We start from the raw sequence: 19,377 nt of genomic DNA on the forward strand, positions 1-19,377 counted from the left end.
TATGTGGCAGGCCTCTGCCACCATGTGGTCGTGTGACCTTGGGCCAAGTTGTCACTTAAACTCTGTGACTCTCGTTTTTTTTTTTTTTTTTTCCCATTTGAACAATGAGGGAGTGGGGTGTGATGGGTAAGCCTGAAGGCTCCTCCGGGTCTTCAAGTCCGGGGTCTGTATGAAATCACTGTTCACTGTTGCACACGGCGGCTGTAAAAGCTTTGCACTTGGTTATCTGTGTGCTAGAATGACCTTGACATTGCCTGTCGCTTACCCTGCGAGCACAGATCAGGAGGGTGCCTCTCTGCTGAAGTTCTGACCCAGCTGTGAGCTGTGCACCAACTGCTGATGAAGCTAGGAGAGAGCCCATCCATGCCTGCAGGGGCTTCCTAGAATTGTACCACACTTTGGTTGGGAAATGTCTAGGCTATTTGTACCACAGGATATTTAGCATAGGTATAGGATGGGGGGGGGCCTCCATCCTTAGTAGCTAATATCTCCTACTGAAGTGGATTTCACTCGAGAATTCCAAAATCATACATTTGGGGATTTTGACATCTAATGCAGCCCTCAAGGGCAGAAAGAGAAGTGCCTGCTCTGGGCCAATTCTTCCTAGAGCAGGTGTCTAAACCGCTTGGCTTTTTTTTTCTTTTAAAAAGAATTCACTTTTGTATTGGGAGTATCTGCATTTTGCTCAAGAAGACACCACACACACACACACACACACACACACACACACACACACACACACACACACCCTGCTGTTTGCTCTTACAGACATGGTTTGGGAGAAAAATGGCTGCAAAAAAAAAAAATCTGGGAAATTCTGGATACAAGCAATGCAAAAAGCTGCAGAATACAATGTGTTTGGCATTTCCACACCAGAGCATCCAGCCTCATAAATATGGATGTGCATTCCTGTAGCATCATTCCCAAGCATTCCATATTACGACCAAATGGCCCAAACTGAATGAATAAAATATAGTTCCTTTTAGCTCGCATTCCAGTCGCAACAGTAGCTCCATTCATAGCCACCAGCAACACACGCTGTCAGTGTATGGACCAATTTCCACTTTCCCCTCCAGTTATAACTGTGGCGCGTGCCAAGACAGCTTGTGGGGGAGATAAACTCTGGGGCCAGCCTCTAACAGCCTAATTTCCAGTAATTGCTCACTTCTAGTGTGGATCCTTGTTCATGACACTCCCTGAAGAGTGAGCAAATGCAAGCAATAAAACTAATTTATTCACATGTAGTTCATGTGACACCTCAAATTACCAGATAGATTTTAGCAGTAAATCCTTTAGTTGTCAATACATCTTATAAAATGTCACAGCAGTCCAGTCTCCTTTGAGTCACATAAAGGTGTTTAGAAAAGGGGCGTGTCAGGGTGTGAGAGACAGGTCCTTAAACCCCAAGGCTCAACCACTTGGGACATTGGGCTTCAAGTGCTGCCGCAGCCTTGGCCCACCAGCTCCTGGCTAAAAGCCACAGGACACACAGAGACCAGCCCTATTCCCAATCACCGTCACCTTTCCCCCCCTGCCTCCGAGTTCCTCTCCCTCAGCTCCCCAGCCACTAGGCCGAGTCTGTTTTCTTGAGGGAATTTCAAATCGGCCTTTGTACTAAGCAGCGCACTTTCATCCTCAACAGCAACGGCGTTATTTGTTTTGTCAGGATGAACATGTCTGTGGCATAAATCACCCCGTTGGCATGATCGCATACTCCCCATCCCTCAGCCCTCTTCCCCTGCAGGTCCCCAGCTGTCGGAACCTCTGTCCTGGGTCCTTCTCCCTCTTCTTGCCTTCCTCCACACTTCCTGTCGCTCCTGCCGCCGCCGCCGCTGCCGCCGCTGCCGCCACCTCCCTCCCTGTCCTGAGCTTTCCACTTCATTTCTTCCGCCCCTTTCCCAGTTGGTTCTGTGCCCTTCACTGTCCTTGTCCTTATCCCCTCCCCTGGTCTCCCTTGCTTCTCCTTCCTGCCCCTTTGTGGCCACCACAGTCATTCCGTCTTTGGACATTGCTTCTGTCTAGGCTGTGATCACGTCTGCCGCATTCTTTCTTGTCCCTTAAGCATCAGGACGAGCCAACAACAGTATTCTAAAAAAAAAAAACGTACTGGTCAAGTGAAGTAGCCCATCTGTGCTTCTTGTGGTGATGGCAAAAGACTCCTAATGAAGTGGCAGTGTAGTGTTATGCCAGGAAGTGCATGATGAATGTCCTCTCCATTGCAGGTCTAAGAAATGGCCTCTCCTCTCCACTGCTCAGTGGGCACTCTACAGTCAGGAGGGCAATTAGGTTATGGCGCTCTGTAGCACAGTATGGTAGCGATGGTTAATAATTTATAGTCTATTTCAAAACAGCTAGAAAAGAGAACTTGGAACATTCCCAACACAAAGAAGTGAAAAATGTGTGAGGTGATGGATATGCCCATCACCCTGGGTTGATCATTTTGTATTATACACACGTGCTGAAACCTCACGATAGTCCACAGATAGGGACAGTTCTTATTCATCCATTGAAATTGAAGGAACACTCAGCCAAGCGGCAAATGCCTGTGATCCCCACTCTCAGAGGATGCAGGAAGATCGAGAGTCCAAGGCCAGCCTGGCTACAAAGCAAGATGCCGTTTCATCCAGCTCCCCACATCCCATCCCAGAGCACTGGTAACAAAAGCCCCTGCCAATGGGAGTCTCCCCAGTCCACGGAGATTTAGAACAGCTGGAGTGGGAGGCCACAGGAGGCACCCCCACCCCTTCTCCCCAGACCCCCACCCTCTCCCCGCAGGTCTGTGGCTGTGACTCGGTGTCCTCTTGTCCGACTTCATGGGCTGTTGTAAATGTGGCGCTTCCTGACCTGCTTAGAGAACATACTAACTGCCGCTGCCTGCTCGACTCGTTCTTGGAAAACGTCCCTTTTCAGCAACCTGCAAACCTCTTGGGGGCTGCTGAAGCGCTCCTTCCCTGGCTGAATGGGGGGCTTTGGGTGTGCATTCTTCCTGTGAGGCCAAGAGCCGGGTGCAGGCTGAAATCACAGCGGACCAAACGCAAGCCCTTGCGCCTGACTTGGCATGCTGGGTGGCTGAGGGTGGGGTGTGCTGTGCAGAGAGGGGAGTCTTGGGGTGGGGGTCATCTCTGTCCTGCATCTGCAGTCTTACTGCTCACTGGGCAAGGATGGGGGGGGGGCGTGAGCTGTGTGAATGGGGATGGACCTGGTCCTATGGAGTTCTAAGGGAGAGGAGACATTTCCCTCAAGGGATCCTTTTGCCAACGATCTTTAGAGAAGTATTAAATATGCCACCTCATCTCTTTATGTAGCTGTCCCTGCAAGAAGGAAGTACACTGTTAAATTTATGAGAGCTGGTGTGAAGTACAATGACCATAACTCTGGCTGTCATTTTAAAAGACCTGGGCTCAGATTCCTTTGGGGCCACTCAGCCTTCCCAAGAGCTGGGGCCAGTCACCTCTCACCAAGGAACCTGGACTTTGTTTTGCAAAGTGACTGGGTTTGTCTTAGTGTGGTTTCCTGTCCCTGTGATAAAACACTGACCCAAAGCAACTTGGGGAGAAAAAGGTTTATTTCATCAAGCAGATTATAGTACATCATTGAAGGAAGTCCGGGTAGCAACGCAAGGCAGGAACCTGGAGGCAGGAACTGAGGACTGGGGAGGAAGGCCGCTAAAGTGGCTCACATTCACCCACCCTTCTTATACAACCCAGAACCGCCTGCCCAGGGCTGGCACCGCCCACAATGGGCTACACACTCCTCCATCAATTAACAGTCAAGAAAACTCCCCACAGAGAGGCTCCCAGGCACTTCTGATGGAGGCGGGTCTTCACCTGAGGCTCTCTCTTCCCGGGTGCCTCTGGTTTATGTCAAGTTCAGAAAACCTAGGCAGCCCAGGGCTGGAGCGGTTGATTGCTAACTCTATTCTGGAAAGCTCTGTTGGCTTAACTATTAGCCAGATTAAAGATACATATCAAACTGCATTATGTTTTAACCATATACGGCTGTAGATCGAGAGCAGTGGTTCTAAGCCGGGGGCAGTTTACCCCCAGGAGACACCGGGCAGCATCTGGAGTCAGTTTTCCTTTTTGAATCTGGCCCTCACCCAACCTACTGTTTAAATGATTGTTTACAGCCCACCTCGCCCCCTCCCTTCAGCTGCCTGCCACCTGCCAATCATCAGTCCTTCTGTGGCCCTTTCCTCCCCGCCCCCACCCCAGGTTCCTCATGGCCCCTGTTTCAGGATATGTAATTATAGCAAAGAAAGAAAACTGGGTCATTCCCATCCCTGATGTGATATCAACATTCATCAAAGAGTCTTGCTGACCCTGGGACCTTCTTCACCTCCGCCTGTGACCCATTGTGACCAGAGCATGTGGTTTGGACGTGGGAATCACAAGCTAGGTGAAGACGTCTAAAGATTCCCAGGGAATGTATCCAGAAGGGACTAGCGAGGTCATGTTGTACCCACCCCAAGAGTCCTCATTTCTCCCCATGGATCCTACGTTTCGTGTAACTATTTCCTGTACAATTTCTTCATACATTAAAAAGACTACATTCAACACCTATTTCCAACCCTGGTTCAGAAACATGGTCCCTGTACCTACCGGAAGCTGTTATTTCCACTTAAGAGGGGGCTGGAGTTTACAAGCTTATGGCTCTGAAGATGGAAACAAGTGGACTCACCGCAGGACTACGTCGAGGTCCCTTGGCATGGCGGTGGGCACGACTCTCCCCGGGGAACCTGGTCGTGGCTGTGGCGCCTGCTTGGCTGTTTAAGAATGTCTTCCCCTTGTTTCTCCCCAGCGACAGTTGGGCAAGAATATCAAGTTTGGGCAGCGGCCATCTAACGGCATTCCCATGAAGAAGGCAGGCAGTGCAGAGGCCAGCTCAGAGGAGGACTTCTTCCCGACCAGTCCCATGGAAATTGTGACACAGCACGATATTGTCCTTTCAGACACAGAGAACAAAGTAAGTCACCCCCAAGGGGGCAGAATTTGATTCTGATAAGGCAGAGAGCAGGATGCTGGACAGTGGACGGTGTTATCTGATGACCCTGTGGTCTACACTGGGGAGGTGAGGGGAAGAATAAGATGAGAAGTTTTTCTGGTGCTTAGGTTGTGGCCTGAGGGTACTGAGGACCTATGAGAAAGATGGGGAGGAGGAAGTGTGCCTGGCCTCACCCCGCAAAGCTTCATGGCCTCCTCTGTACTTTTGAATTCATGTCCTCCATCCATATCTGCTTGTATGAAATTGTTTTCTCTCCATCTCTAAATGCTGGCTTTTTTTTTTGTAGCTAAACCTGCATCTTCCACATCTCTGTCTCCTTGGGGCTTGGAGGCTGCCAGCTGAGTAGCACTGACTAATTATTTGTCAAATTGGACTAATTTAAGAGAGATGGAAAAGAAAGCAGTGGGGGGCCTGTGAGAGGACCTCACACAGGCCAGCTTGAATTCTCATCAGCTGGAAAGGAAGTCACATTCCGGCACTGTCTAAATTTGGGGCGTTGACACTTTCTAGGGACACTTTGAATAGATCCTGAATGCTGACTTCTTCCAGCAGCAGAGGAGATGCCTTGGTATAGGAGAAAAGGCTGGAAAACCCTCTGAATAGCCAGAGTCTGGAGTTCTCTAGTGACAAGTGGACGCTGAGTCTTTCTTACAGCGTTTTCTACACTTTGCCTATCAGAGTTCCAGAATCTGGGTATTTGTTGTTAAAATGGGCATAGCTATTATCAGCTCATATGTCAGAAGAGTAGGAATCAAGACAAGCTGTTAGCCGGGCGGTGGTGGCGCACGCCTTTAATCCCAGCACTCGGGAGCCAGAGCCAGGCGGATCTCTGTGAGTTCGAGGCCAGCCTGGTCTCCAAAGCGAGTTCCAGGAAAGGTGCAAAGCAACACAGAGAAACCCTGTCTCGAAAAACAAAAACAAAAACAACAACAACAAGACAAGCTGTTAGCAATGAAAACAGAGAGTCCGTCCCGCCGTCACCTCTGCTGGGGCCTGACCACGATGACCTCTGACACTTACGGCACATGGATGGTGGGTGAAGCAGAGACCGGGGCCCTTCCTTCCTTGTGGGTTTTTAAATGCTCTCCCCCGACCCACCCAGCAAAATGTCCTTGCTACGATTTTGAAGCAGGAGGTGCTGTGGCCTCAGGGACAAGGGAGGCCTTTGTTCAGCAGACCTTGTCTTAGGTGTGGGTGTAACAGAGATGAGCAAGATTTGTCACAGGAGGGCCTCTGGTGGCTTACATCCTAATGAGAGGGTGTCACAGGGCACACAAGTCACCGTGCAGGTAAAGATAATCGTTTCAGATCAGGCAAAAGGCTGCCTGCCAAGAAGACGCCGGTAACACAGCGGGAGAGTGTCTAGAACTGTCTTGTGTTCTTTTAAATTGTGTGTGTGTGTGTGTGTGTGTGTGTGTGTGTGTGTGTGTGTGTGTGTGTGTGTGTACAGTATGGCATGTGTGTGGAATTCAGAAGACAGTTCTCTTTTTTTTTTTTTTTTTTTTTTTGGTTTTTTGAAACAGAGTTTCTCTGTGTAGCTTTGCGCCTTTTCCTGGAACTCACTTGGTAGCCCAGGCTGGCCTCGAACTCACAGAGATCCGCCTGCCTCTGCCTCCCGAGTGCTGGGATTAAAGGCATGCGCCACCACCGCCCGGCCAGAAGACAGTTCTTAAGAATTAGTTCTCGCCTGCCCCTGCTCCCTTATGGGTTCTGGGAACTGAAGCCAGATCATCAGGATCTCCACCTACCCGCTGAGTCATCTCACAAAGCCCTGACTTCTGTGTCCAAACATCTGTTTCAGTGTGCAGCCTAGAGCAGGCTGGGCAGGCTGACCTGCCACCACGGGGTAGAAGTATAGCCACCTTCCGGGGATGTTTCCAGGGCAAGCCTAGTGTGCCAGCCTCAGCTTTTCCTTCCTGGTCCTTCACCTTCCCAGCCCAGCCCTCTGCCTGGGGCTCTGGAAGGATCTTCAGTCCTCACTCTCTGCTTAGGAGTCTCAGGGGAAAGACAAAAGGCGGCCAGCAAGTCCGACAGCTCCCAGGTTGGAGCTGTGTGTGACACGGCCCCATTTCCCAGGCAAGGTGGCCGCCAAGCGGCCTCTCAGCCTCTCTCAGGCCTTGGAAGGGAGCAAGCACAAGGACTTGAGGCTGGGAACTAACCAGGAAGGAAATGCGCTGAACTCAGGAAAAGGAGGATTGCGTCCCTCCTTGGCTCTGATAGTCCGGGGGATCCTTGTTGGTTACAGGGGAGCAGCTGTCCCCCTGTGGAGCAGGAGGCCACCCTGATCAGGCATAGACAGTGCTGCTTATTTGCCCAGCACATCCTGTCCCCACGTTGAACTCAAGCGCTCTGTCTTCTCTTCCAGTCCAGTGATACGCCAAGCTCCTCCAGTCCTCTGAATCTACCTGAAGCTGGAAGTGAGATGGAAGAGAAGGTAATGGAAGTTGAACTTTTTATTTGGCCTCTTCCCTTTTTTGTTACAATCTGCTGTTTCATTTTCTGTTCATAAACCAAGAGCCACCAGGGGTAGAGGTTAAAGCAGCCATCCATTTCCATGGCAACACAACTGCTAGACCTGAGCCCTGCTCTGAAGAATAGCCACACTCCCATAATGCCTTGGGAGTTTTAGACAGCGATAGCTTCCCTGGATACAAATGGATCGTGCACTTCAAGACATTGTGAATCTGTTGAGAGGGGCGTTCTAGAATGTCTGCAAGGTACTCACGACTGTAAGGGAGAGTCTTCTATTATTTACACATCTAAGAAACAAACCCATACCCAACCTTAGCTTTCTCTGCTTTTACACACACACACTTTTAGTGCCCTGTTGGGGTATGGGTGTGGAAGATGGGAGGGTGGGGTACACCTATGCATATGCATAGACAGGCCAAAGGCCAAAGGTCAGGAGTCCCTCTCTGTCACTCTCCACATTGTTCCCTGGAGATAAGGTCTTCGCACTGAGCCAGGGGATCTTTCTCTCTCTGCCCTCCGCAGTGTTGGGGTTACAGGGACATGGATGGCCATGCCCTGCTTTTTACGTGGGTGATGGGACCTGAACTCAGGGCTTCGTGCTTGCCCTTACTTACACATCATTTTCCTCCCCCTATGGCCCGAGGATTTTACCTTCACTGAGGATTCTAAACCCTTTGCCCTGAGCATGTGTCCGGTAGGGCCTGAGTTTCTCATCTCTACAAGGGGCAGGCCTTCTCTGAAGAAACTGGAGGATGTGACAGTGGCCACCTCTGCACCCGTGAGGGGGTGGCTCTGAACAGTACCACTATCCAGACAGAAATGAGGCCCAGTGGGGACAGCTACCAACGAAGGCTGGCACCGAAATCCCAGCTTTGAGCTCCCCTTCCTGCCCTCAGCCCAGCACCTTGGCTCTGTTATCCCCCCAGGTATCTCTCAGGGCATGGAAAGAAATGTCCAATTCTTCTCAGAATGTTATATCTGTTATAAGAATCACCATAAGCAATTAAAAGCTACGAGGCCAAAGACTGGAAATATCTGTTCTCTGCTTCTGGATTCATGTAGACTAAGTAGTTTTTGTTGATTATAATTGTGTACTAGTTTGGTCTCTTTTGTGACTATGGAAAGTAATTGCAAAAATGCAAGCCCTTCGCGCACGCACATGCGCGCGCGCACAAGCCCCACGGACTTGACACATTCAGTGCAAACAGACTGCAAGCCTGGCCCTGTCCAGTGCTGGCCTCTGTGCACAGAACTTCTGGAGACACGGAGAGGGCTGTGAGCGCCCCCTGCTGCACATCGGCATGGGAACGCTTGGCTCACCCGATGTCTAAATTCTCTAGATTCCAGGTACGGATGGCTTCCTACCATAGTTCATTCAGTGTCCTCTGACTGAGGCTGTGCCATGGCCACCAACTTCTCTAAATGTGTGCAGTTTGTCTATAGTTTTTGTCTTTTTTAAAAAAGGTTATTTATTTTGTTTAGGAGTGTTTTGCCTATGTGTATATATTTGCACCACATGCGTGCCTGGTACCCATGGAGGGCAGAAGAGAGACTATCAGATTCCCTAGAACTGGATTGTGGAGAGTTTTGAGCCACCATATGGGTGCTGGGAAGTGAACTCAGGTCCTGTGTAAGAACGACACATGTTCTTTACTGCTGAGCCATCTCTCCAGCCTCTTAGATTATCTTTTGAGACACGTGTCTCCTGCAGTGCAGGCAAGCCTTGGAATGCACTATGTGGCCAAGGATGATCTTCCTGATCTCCTGTTTCCATCTCCCAATACTAAGATTACAAGTATGTGCGCCGTGCCGGAGGGGGACGTGGTCTTTTAGTGAATGAATCTTCATTTCAGAACTGCAGGCTCTTCCGGTTTCCTTTGGGAAATGGCACTTATGCCGCTCGGTTATTGTTATTATTATTATTTTTTTTTTACCAGAGCACTTTGCCAGCTTTTTGATGTACTAGGCATTCTATGGTTTTGAGTGATCGTGCTGAAACATTTTTAAAATTTCAATATTTTATTTATATCTCTGGCAGTTACATACTTGTATACATATCTTGATCATATCCATCCCCTATTCCTCCCATTCTCTTCCCCCAGGCTTTCTCTCATTACATCTTCCTCCTTACTTCATGCCCTCATGTAAAAAAAAGAAAAAAGAAAAAAACTCACTGAGTCTTATTAGAGCTACCCATATGTTCAGGGGTGTGGTGCACGGACAATCTACCAGGGACCACACCCCCAAAGAAAATTGACCCTCCCTTCCCCAGCAGCCACCAACTACAGATAGCTCCTCGGCGAGGGGTGGGGCCCCGGGAGCTTTAGTCCCATCTCCAGCCCTATGTATTGACTGGCTTGATCGTGTCCAGGCAACCACAGGCACTAAGAGTTCATGCATGAAACATCGATAGTATGCCAAGAAGACATTTTTCAGCCTCCTTCATACCCTCCACCTTCTATTTACTTTTCTAAAATGTCTCTTGACCCTCATGAAGGAGGGAAGACAAATCCACCCGCCCTGTTTAGAGCTGAGTACACAACCGCTACTTCTCCTCAACTCTTTGGCCAGTTATGAGTCTCTGCAGGAACCACTGCCCACCACAAGAAGAATTCCTCTGACCAAAGTTGATAGCGGCACCCGTCTATGGGTGTAAACGTTACCAGGAAATTTGACGAGGAGATCATTTAGCAAAACGATTATAGTAAGTTCCCCCTGTGGTCTATGACCTCCCTAGCCGTGAGCTTCTGACCAGGTTTGCAGTCCCAGTCATGAATTCTTTTCCTCTGGAGCAAACAGAAATGGGGGCATAAGTAACGGTCTACTGTACTCTGGAGTCTCGAGGAAGCTGCTACGTTCTGTGGCCCACAGCATCCTTCGCCACCTCCCCGGGGCTTCCTTCTTAGGAACTCTGGAAGTACTGAGAATGGGTGCCTGCCATGGGGTTCCCCACAAGAGGAATCTTAGAGACTCCCTCTTGCCTCTTCTCTGATGCTCTGTTGTCTCTTACTTTCCAGTGGCCCCCTTGACTGCAGAATGAACTAGGACCTCACTACCATACCTGGGAGATGCTGGCATTAGCTGCCCCCCCCCCACTGTGTTCCAGGCACCATGTTGAGGGCGTTGTAAGAGCAGCTTCTCCCAGGGGTGGTGTCCCAGGCCTTTAAGAGCCATGCACATCTCTGTGAGTTTGAGGCCAGCCTGGTCTACAGAGCAAGATCCAGGACAGGCACCAAAGCTACACTGAGAAACCCTGTCTCGAAAAATCCAAAGTGGGGGGGGGAGCTGCTTCTCTTACTCCCCACCACAGCCCTATGAAAGGGGGTGCTGTTGGCATTTTTACAAATGAAGAAACAAACTATTGAGTCCTGCATCCCCCAGGGTCACCCAGATATATAGTTGGTAAAGCCTATGCTTCCAAAATGGCAAGGACCACCCACCACTTAACCTGTACTTTCTCAGTCAAGTTCTCTAAAAAAATTACTGTGGCTAGGGTAGTTCCAGTGAACTCTCCCCATCTCAATATACCTGCCAGTGTGTGCAGCCCGAGCTGAACCCTAAGCTGATGGGCCACAGCCATGCCCTCCTCCATCCAGGAGCTGGCAGGTGGAAGGAATAATTCCACCTTAGGGAGGGGACTTACCTGGCCTCTGTGCCCAGAGATTGTCAGGTAGGAACTGGATACTAAGGGCCTGGTGTGCCTGCACCTCCACAGCATCCTTGGCATCTATTACCTGCTGAGGAAGCGTTGACTTCCTCAGGCATGCCCAAATGCTCCCCCCACCCCTCGCTGCATCTGGTCCCTGTATGCACTGTTTCCTGGCCCTGGTGACCCTGACCAAGGGAGAAGTGTCGGAGATGTCCCTTTATGAGTTTATATTATATTATTGTGCGATAAAATAGCATGACCAAAGCAGCTTATAGAAGCAGGAGTTTCTATGAGCTGACAGTTCCAGAGGGTTAAATCTGTGATGATAGAGGAGGTGTAGTGTCTAGGGCAGGAAGCCGAGGGCTCACAGCTTGACCCACAAGCAAAGGAAGAGTACACTGGGAGTGGCCCTGAGTGTATTTTGAAACACACTTCCTCCAGCGAGGCCATACCACCCAAACCTACCCATGTAGCACCGCCATCTCAGGGCCAAGGATTCAAACATCTGAGACTATGGGGGACATTCTGATTGAAACCACCAAGGCGGTCAAATGCTAAGGAGCAAGCCCCTGCGACAGAATCCAGAGCAGACACACAGGCATCGCGTGCATGGAGAAGCTAGAGAAGGAGAAATGTGTGCAGCTACTGGCTGATGGTTCGAAGCCCAGACCAGGTGCAGCATGGACCAGCAGTGGACATGGAGGACACTTGAGGGATGTCAGGCAGGGGCAGGACACAGGCGAGGCCAGCAGCTCTCTACAGCTGGTTCCCCTCTCCTGGGTCTCTGGTCTGCCTCTGTGCCTCTCTTCATCCCCTGCAAGCCAGAGAAACCCTTGGCTTCCTCCCACCTCAGAAACTAGGTGGGAACTGGCTGTGCGTTGCAGAATTCTGTGTTGTGGGCTGACGTTGACTCTCATCGAAACAACATCCCTTGGGCTAGGCTGGGCCAACAGAACCCAGGGAGCACTGCCCGTTGTTGTGGGATTCCCTGTTCGTCGTGTTCCGATCCGCGCTGACCTTTCTGTCCAAATCCGTACCGCAGGTTGTTCCAGTCAAACCCTCCCGGCCGAAGCGGCACTTCTCTTCGGCGGGCACCATTGAAAGTGTCAACCTCGACGCCATCCCCCTGGCCATCGCGCGCCTGGACAACAGTGCCGCCAAGCACAAACTCTCGGTGAAGCCGAAAAACCAGCGGGTGTCGAGGAAGCACAGGTGGCTTGCCCAGGTGCGTCGAGCCTGTCTCAGCTGGTGAGGCAGGTGCCATGCTCGCCGGGCCCTGATGCTGCCCCGGGGGCTGGGCTGGGCTGGGGCAGAGCCGTAGCAAATTGTAGGTCTCTCCCGATCAGGAACTCGAGTGTCCAGCAGTGTGCAGGGATCAAGAGGTCTGCATACCCTCCATGGCCCAAGCTGGAGGACCGCAGGGCCTTGCTTGTAGAGGGGTGCCAGATGCCCGTTTGTTTGGGGGCAGAAAAGCAGGCCAGCTCTGCTTAGCCTAGGTTTTCTAGGGTGGGCTTCCAAGTCACAAGCTTCAGGAGACAATAAGGAAATCCATTTTTTGGCTCATCTTCGGAATGCCGTCCTTTGGGTTATTGTTTTTCCTCTTGTTAGTTCAAACTAAGAAAAATAATTTTGGAAACAGCAAATGAAAGGGCTAGATGGCAAAACAAAAAATATTATCTCCTCTGTTCCCTCAACTACTCTTCCTTTGTATGACCAATGCCTGAATTCACCTGGGAAGGAGCACATTTTAAGACCCCCAGTGAATGCCCTGTATAGACTGTTTTATCCCATGCTTAATATACATGTGTACATACTTATGATAAAGTTTAACTCCTAAATTAGGGGTGATACAAAGATTTACAACAATAATCAATTAGAACAATCATAATGACATACTGTACTAAGTCATTTAGAGCATATTAATTGATTCTGGAGATTCAGTGTTCAATTGTCCTTAGGCAACTGAAACAATGGGAGCAGGACTTTTGATAAAGGGAATTTAGTTACTGCTCCCATTCTGTGACAAAAAATATCCAACAAAAGCCCCTTAGGGAAGGGTTGATTTTGCTCACAGTTTGAGTAGAGTCGATCATTTCCCAGAAATCATGGCCGCAGCAGTGCGAGCCAGTAGAGATAGGCATTGGTGCTCAGCTCGCTTCTCCTCTTTCCCCTTGTTATTCCTACCAGGACCCCAGCCCTTAGGATGGCGCCACCCACACTCAGGCCGTTCTGGAAACCCCCAAAGGTGTGTTTCCGTGGTGATTCTAAGTCCAGTCAGGTTGACAACGAGGCTCAGCCATCATGGGCAGCTGCAGGGACCGCTGTGTCTATCCTGGGGAATACCTGCCCTCTTGCAATTAAGAGGACCACCTGCACGGTGACAGGGACGAGTCAGGGTCATGTGGGAAAAGGCTGATTCTGCTTTTTTTTTAAAATCAGGATCGTCAGAATGAGCCAGGCAGCTTTGAGAGTCAGTCTTCCCTGGACCAGAACGGGCAGCCAGGAGAAGACAAGCACATCTGGCATGAAGAGGAGCCAGAGCCTCTGGATTCCCACGGAGACAAAAGACTCCAGGAAGAGTATTGGCGGGAACTTGAAGCCAAGTGCAAACGGCAAAAAGCCGAAGCCGCGGAGAAGAGGCGCCTGGAAGAGCAGAGGCGACAGGCGCTGGAGAGGCGGCTTTGGGAGGAGAGCCTCAGGCAGGAGCTGCTGGAGGAGGAGGAGGAAGGCGAGGAGGTCGACCTGCAGCTAGAGGCAGGGAAGGCTCGACCCGGGGAAGGGCGGCGGTCCGTCCCGGAGGAGCAGGATTGTGCAGAGCAAGAGCTGGAGGAAGCCGACGACCCCGGGCGCCTGGAGGCGGAAGAGCGCAGGCGTGAGCAGGAAGAGGCCCAGAGGCAGGAGGAGGAAGAGAGGCAGGCAGAGAAACTGAGGCAGCGCGAGGCCGAGAGGCAGGCGGAGAAACTGAGGCAGCGCGAGGCCGAGCTGCAGGAGGAGGAACTGCGGCAGCGTGAGGCCGAGAGGCAGGCGGAGAAACTGAGGCAGCGGGAAGCTCAGAGGCAGGAAGAGGAACAGAGGCAGGAGGAGGAACTGAGGCAGCGCGAAGCCCAGAGGCAGGAAGAGGAGCTGAGGCAGCTCGAGGCCCAGAGGCAGGAGGAGAAACTGAGGCAGCTCGAGGCCCAGAGGCAGGAGGAGAAACTGAAGCAGCTCGAGGCCCAGAGGCAGGAGGAGAAACTGAGGCAGCGCGAGGCTGAGAGGCAGGAGGAACTCAGGCAGCGCGAAGCCGAGAGGCTGGAGGAAGAACTGAGGCAGCGCGAGGCCGAGAGGCAGGAGGAGAAACTGAGGCAGCTGGAGGCCGAGAGGCAGCGTGCTCAGGAGGAGGAAGCCAGGAGGATGCTGCAGGAGCCGAGGCGGGAGGAGGAGGAGGAGGAGGAGGCCAGACGCATAGAAGAGCTGAAAGGGCGGGAAATGGACGAGGGCCCACAGAGCCTGGAAGGAGAGAGCCAGCCTGGGCTAGCGGACGAGGCTGATCAGCAAAGCCCACTGCAGCAGCGGGACCTCGAGAAGCCAGAGGAACAAGAAACCCCGGAACCCGCGGGGCAGAAAGAGATGGCCCGGGAGCAGACGGAAGAGGCCAAGGTGGCCAGCGAGCCGGCAGGGCAGAGAGGAGACCCGGACACGGAGTCCGGTGGTGTAGACGTGGAAGGGAGAGAAGCCACCCAGACAGACATCCCCCTGCCGCAAGAGGGGCAGATGGACGGAACGCCGGCCTCGGAGGACAAGAACGAAGCCGTCGCTGCAGATAACGACCGGAAGGTGGAGGAGCTCCGCTGGCAGGAGGTGGACGAGCGGCAGACCATGCCCCGGCCCTACACGTTCCAGGTGTCCTCCGGGGGTCGGCAGATCCTCTTCCCCAAAGTCAACCTGAGCCCGGTGACACCCGCCAAGGACGCGGCGAGCCTGGCCCCAGTGGCCCAGGAGCCGCCGGTGGCCCGCGGTGGCGCCCCGCCGCACGCCCTGCCCTCGGCGCTGAGCATCCCCCACACGGCCATCCTGGTCACCGGGGCGCAGCTCTGCGGCCCGGCCGTCAACCTGAGCCAGATCAAGGACACGGCCTGCAAGTCCCTCCTGGGCCTGTCCGAAGAAAAGCGCCCCCCGGTGGACGTCCCCGCGGTGGAGCCCAGGGCCGGTGGCGGCAAAGCCAGGCCTCCCCCGGAGGCGCCGAGCAACGGCGGCGCGCTCGCCGAGTGGGCTTCCATTCGATCCAGGATCCTGAAGAACGCGGAGGGTGACCAGCGTGGTGACAGAGAGCCGGCCAGAGCCGCCGCCGGGGACGAGCCCGCTCCCCGAGCTCGGAGCGATTCCCGAGGGAACGTGCGCAGGACGCCGCCCAGCAACGCCAAGTTCTCCATCATGTCGGCCTGGCAGAAGTTCTCCGACGGCGGGGCAGAGACCTCCAAACAGAGCTCGGACGGTGAAAGCATTAGGAAAAAGCCGGGGCCAGCCCCGGGCGAAGAGACTGCACCCCAGCAGCCTCCGCCTGCAGCGGCTCCCGAGCCTCGGAAGAGCCTGGAGAAGCCAGAGGGGAGCCAGGAGCCCCCAGACACCACCGACGGATGCAAATTTGCCAAAGACCTTCCATCCTTCCTCGTCCCAGGCCTGCCTTCTCCGCAGAAAGCTGCTTCCCGCACCGAGTCCACGACCACTTCGGACAGCGAGACCACGAGTGACGTAGGAAAGCCAGAGCCTGTGATGCCGGGAGGTGAGGAGAAGGCCTCGCCCTTTGGAATAAAACTGAGAAGGACCAACTACTCCTTGCGTTTCCACTGTGACCAACAGGCCGAACAGAAGAAGAAAAAGAGGCACAGCAGCACGGGCGACCCTGTGGATGGTGGCACCCCCGCAGCCGGGAGCGACCCTGGAGAGAAAGAGCCTGAAGTGGTGACCCTCAAGCACGGCGCCTCTCTCCCCCAGGAGAAAAAGCCAGCCCTAGCCCCTCGGAAGGACTCTGCCGAAAGCCCTTCTGTGGGTCGCTCGGTTGCTGTAGCCCAGTCGGGGCTACCACCAGCCAGTAGCCAGACCCCAGCTCCAGAGCAGGACAAGGCAGCAAGCAGAACGCCACCAATGCAGAAGCCGGCCCTGGCTCCCAAGCCTGCCAGCCAGACCCCACCGTCGTCCCCACTTTCGAAACTGAGCAGACCCCACTTGGTAGAGCTGCTTGCTAGGCGGGCTGGGAAGGTGGATTCCGAGCCGAGTGAGGCTTGCAAGGAGAGCAGAGCGAGCCAGGAGGGCAGTGATAGCCAGCCACCCTCACCATCACTGCCAGCGGAGCCGAAGGGGCCGAAGAGGGATGAGGAAGAGGTGCCAGAAAAGAAACCCGCTTCCCCGCCTCGGTCAGCCAGCCAGCAAGAGAGACCTTCCCTAACTCCTGAAACAGGTAGAAAAGGTATGTGGCTGCAGTTTGAATGCCCAGCTGCATTCGGTGGAGAGCGAATTGAGAGGGTTCCCTGGGGAACTAGCTCTGGGAACACCTCAATTAAGAAACAAGTTCGCTGGGACTGGAGAGATGGCTCAGAGGTTAAGAGCACTGCTTGCTCTTCCAGAGGTCCTGAGTTCAATCCCCAGCACCCACGTGGTGGCTCACAACCATCTGTAATGAGATCTGGTCCCCTCTTCTGGCCTGCAGTCATACATGCTGTATACATAATAAATAAATAAATCTTAAAAAAAAAAAAAAGAAAAGAAACAAGTTCGCCCCAAATCAGTCCCTTTACATTTTAACATCCTTTCGGATTGAAATGTAGCCCCAGTTAACACAGATAGCATTAGCCATTTTGAGCAAGTCTGTAGAGGTGATCAAAAGTAAGGTTTTCTAGACCAGAGACTGCCCCCGGGTGGCAGCTGCAGGTGGGGGGGAGGAAAGGAGTGGGGGGAGAGGGAGGGCAGGACCCTGGTGCTTCGCTGTGTTATGTAAAATGCACTGAACAACCTTCTCCTACTGCAGACTTCCAGTAGTGGGGCCTTTAATCCCAGCACTTGGGAGGCAGAGGCAAGCGGATCTCTGAGTTCAAGGCCAGCCTGGTCTACAGCCTGAGTTCCAGGACAGCCAGGGCTACGCAGAGAACCCCTGTCTTGAAAAGAAAGAAATGTCCGAGCAATCCTTGCCTCTTCATACTAAACATGGGAGGAGGCTAGATAGTCCACTGAATTAGCTCTTGTGCTTTCTAAGAGTGTTCACCTAATTTTTCTACAGGCAAAGTCTGGGTCGTGGCCTTGAAGTTTCCCTTTAAAAGTGTTTAGTTTTGGTTTCTTCCTTGAGGAGTGTTGGATTGGTTACTTGTCTCCTGTTATGGAAGCCCTGGAGTACTGGGGTACTGCCGTGAGTGTGCCATGCCAGAAACCGTAGATGGACATGATGATGTCTTCCTGCGATGTCAGAGTTGATCCAATAACAATTAATTCACAAGCTATATCCATTTTATTGTTAACCATTTGCCAAGTAGTCTCTCTTTTCCTTGGCCATTGGCAAACCAAGTTCTCTTGTCCCAATCTTAATTACTAATATTAAATCTCACGTCACACATTACACCTCATACATACAGTAAAGACACAAGTAACCAGAGAAGAAGACATTAATAAACCCATTGGGGAGGGGCTGGAGAGGTGACTCAGTGGTTAAGAGCACTGGTTGCTCTTACAGAGGACCGTGGTTTGATTCCCAGAATGGCACAACTCTCACACCTCTCCATAACTTCAGTTCCAGGGGGTCCAGCACCCTCTTCTGGCCTTCCTGGTCTCCAGGCACACTGCAGCACACTTCTATATGTGCAGGCAAAACCATCCATACATGTAAAATAAAGTCTTGGGAACACACACACACACACACACACACACACACACATACACACACACACGGGGTGGGAGGGAGAGAAAGAACCACACAGAGCCAGGGAAGCAGGGATTCCGTGCTAAACAAGCCTCAGGCCTTAGTATTGAGTCCAGCTGGAGGTGAAGTACCGTGGAGCCATGGAAAAGGGTTTGGTGTCTTTATGGGGTACAGGTGAACGGGCTGCATTCTTCCCCCATGTGGTGTGTTCTAGAAATCCTTAGGCTTAGTCTTTCTAAAATGATTTGACGATGGCTGTGTGCCCATCTATTCCCAGTCTACTGTTCTCTTAGTCAGGGTTTCTATTGCTGTGATGAAACACCATGACCAAAACAGCAAGTTGGGGAGGGAAGGGTTTATTTGGCTTACACTCCCATGTTGCTGTTCATTATTGAAGGAAGTCAGGACAGGAACTCAAACAGGGCAGGACCCTATAGGCAGGAGCTGAGGCAGAGACCATGGAGGAGCGCTGCTTACTGGCTTGCTTCCCGTGCCTTGCTCAGCCTGCTTTCTTATAAACCCAGGACCACCAGCCCAGGGATGACACCACGCCCAATGGGCTGGGCCCTCCCCCATCAATCACTCCCCATCAATCACTAATTAAGAAAATACCTTACAGCTGGATATTGCGGAGGCATTTTTCTCAATGAAGGTTCCCTCCTTGCAGGTAACTCTAGTTTGTGTGTGAAACTGACCAAAGACTAGCCAGCACCCCTGTGATGAGTTACCAGGTGGTCCTTTCTCTTTTAGGAATGAGTGTGTCAGTCTGCCTCCTGGGTGGTGCTGGACAAGCAACATCTAAATGGGTGAGATGCAGAGCATTCCTGCTTCTGCATTTGCACTCAGACTGGAGCCCAATACTGCTTGTGAAGTGGAGTCACCTGGGACGAGGCACAGATGGAGAGCCACTGTGTACTCAATATGGAGTCACTTAGAGCAAGGCAGACCATGATCTCAACAAGTCCTTTTCGCTCTTCTTTCTCCACCTTAGAGGTCTGGTGGCATCATCTCTTCAGCCATGAATTCCTAAGGATGGGTCCCAGCAGCCCCGAGGTCATTTCCTTTAGTTCTGACAAAGTGGGCCTCTCTGGCTGTGGCAGGCTGGCACTCCATTGAACCCAGTACCTTTCTCTTTAGTACTTTTCTTCTCCACATTGTTTTCTTTTACCCATTTCAAGAAGCCGATCTCTAGTCTTAGATGCTTAATGGTCTCAAATATGCGCATTAATTCTCTTGATAAGAATCTTGCCCTTAGCTGGGCATGGTGGCGCACACCTTTAATCCCAGCACTCAAGAGGTAGAAGCAGGCGGATCTCTGTAAGTCTGAGGCCAGCCTGGTCTACAAGAGTGAGTTCTAGGACAGCCAGGT

At 52.2% G+C, this 19,377-nt stretch overlaps 1 protein-coding gene across 4 annotated transcripts in view; it reads left to right on the forward strand.

Annotated features, from left to right (window-relative positions):
- The window catches only part of Cracd (capping protein inhibiting regulator of actin dynamics), a 122,913-nt gene that overhangs the window by 92,120 nt on the left and 11,416 nt on the right, over window positions 1–19,377 (forward strand). For all 4 annotated transcript variants that reach the window (XM_042257546.2, XM_042257542.2, XM_042257545.2 and 1 more), the window contains 4 exons: window positions 4,801–4,965; window positions 7,370–7,438; window positions 12,168–12,350; window positions 13,565–16,568. In XM_042257546.2, coding sequence (XP_042113480.1) covers window positions 4,801–4,965; window positions 7,370–7,438; window positions 12,168–12,350; window positions 13,565–16,568 — 3,421 coding nt within the window. The remainder of the gene's footprint in view (window positions 1–4,800; window positions 4,966–7,369; window positions 7,439–12,167; window positions 12,351–13,564; window positions 16,569–19,377) is intronic.

Source organism: Peromyscus maniculatus, chromosome 10 (genome assembly GCF_049852395.1).
Source record: "Peromyscus maniculatus bairdii isolate BWxNUB_F1_BW_parent chromosome 10, HU_Pman_BW_mat_3.1, whole genome shotgun sequence".
In the NCBI taxonomy this organism is placed as follows: Eukaryota; Metazoa; Chordata; class Mammalia; order Rodentia; family Cricetidae; genus Peromyscus; species Peromyscus maniculatus.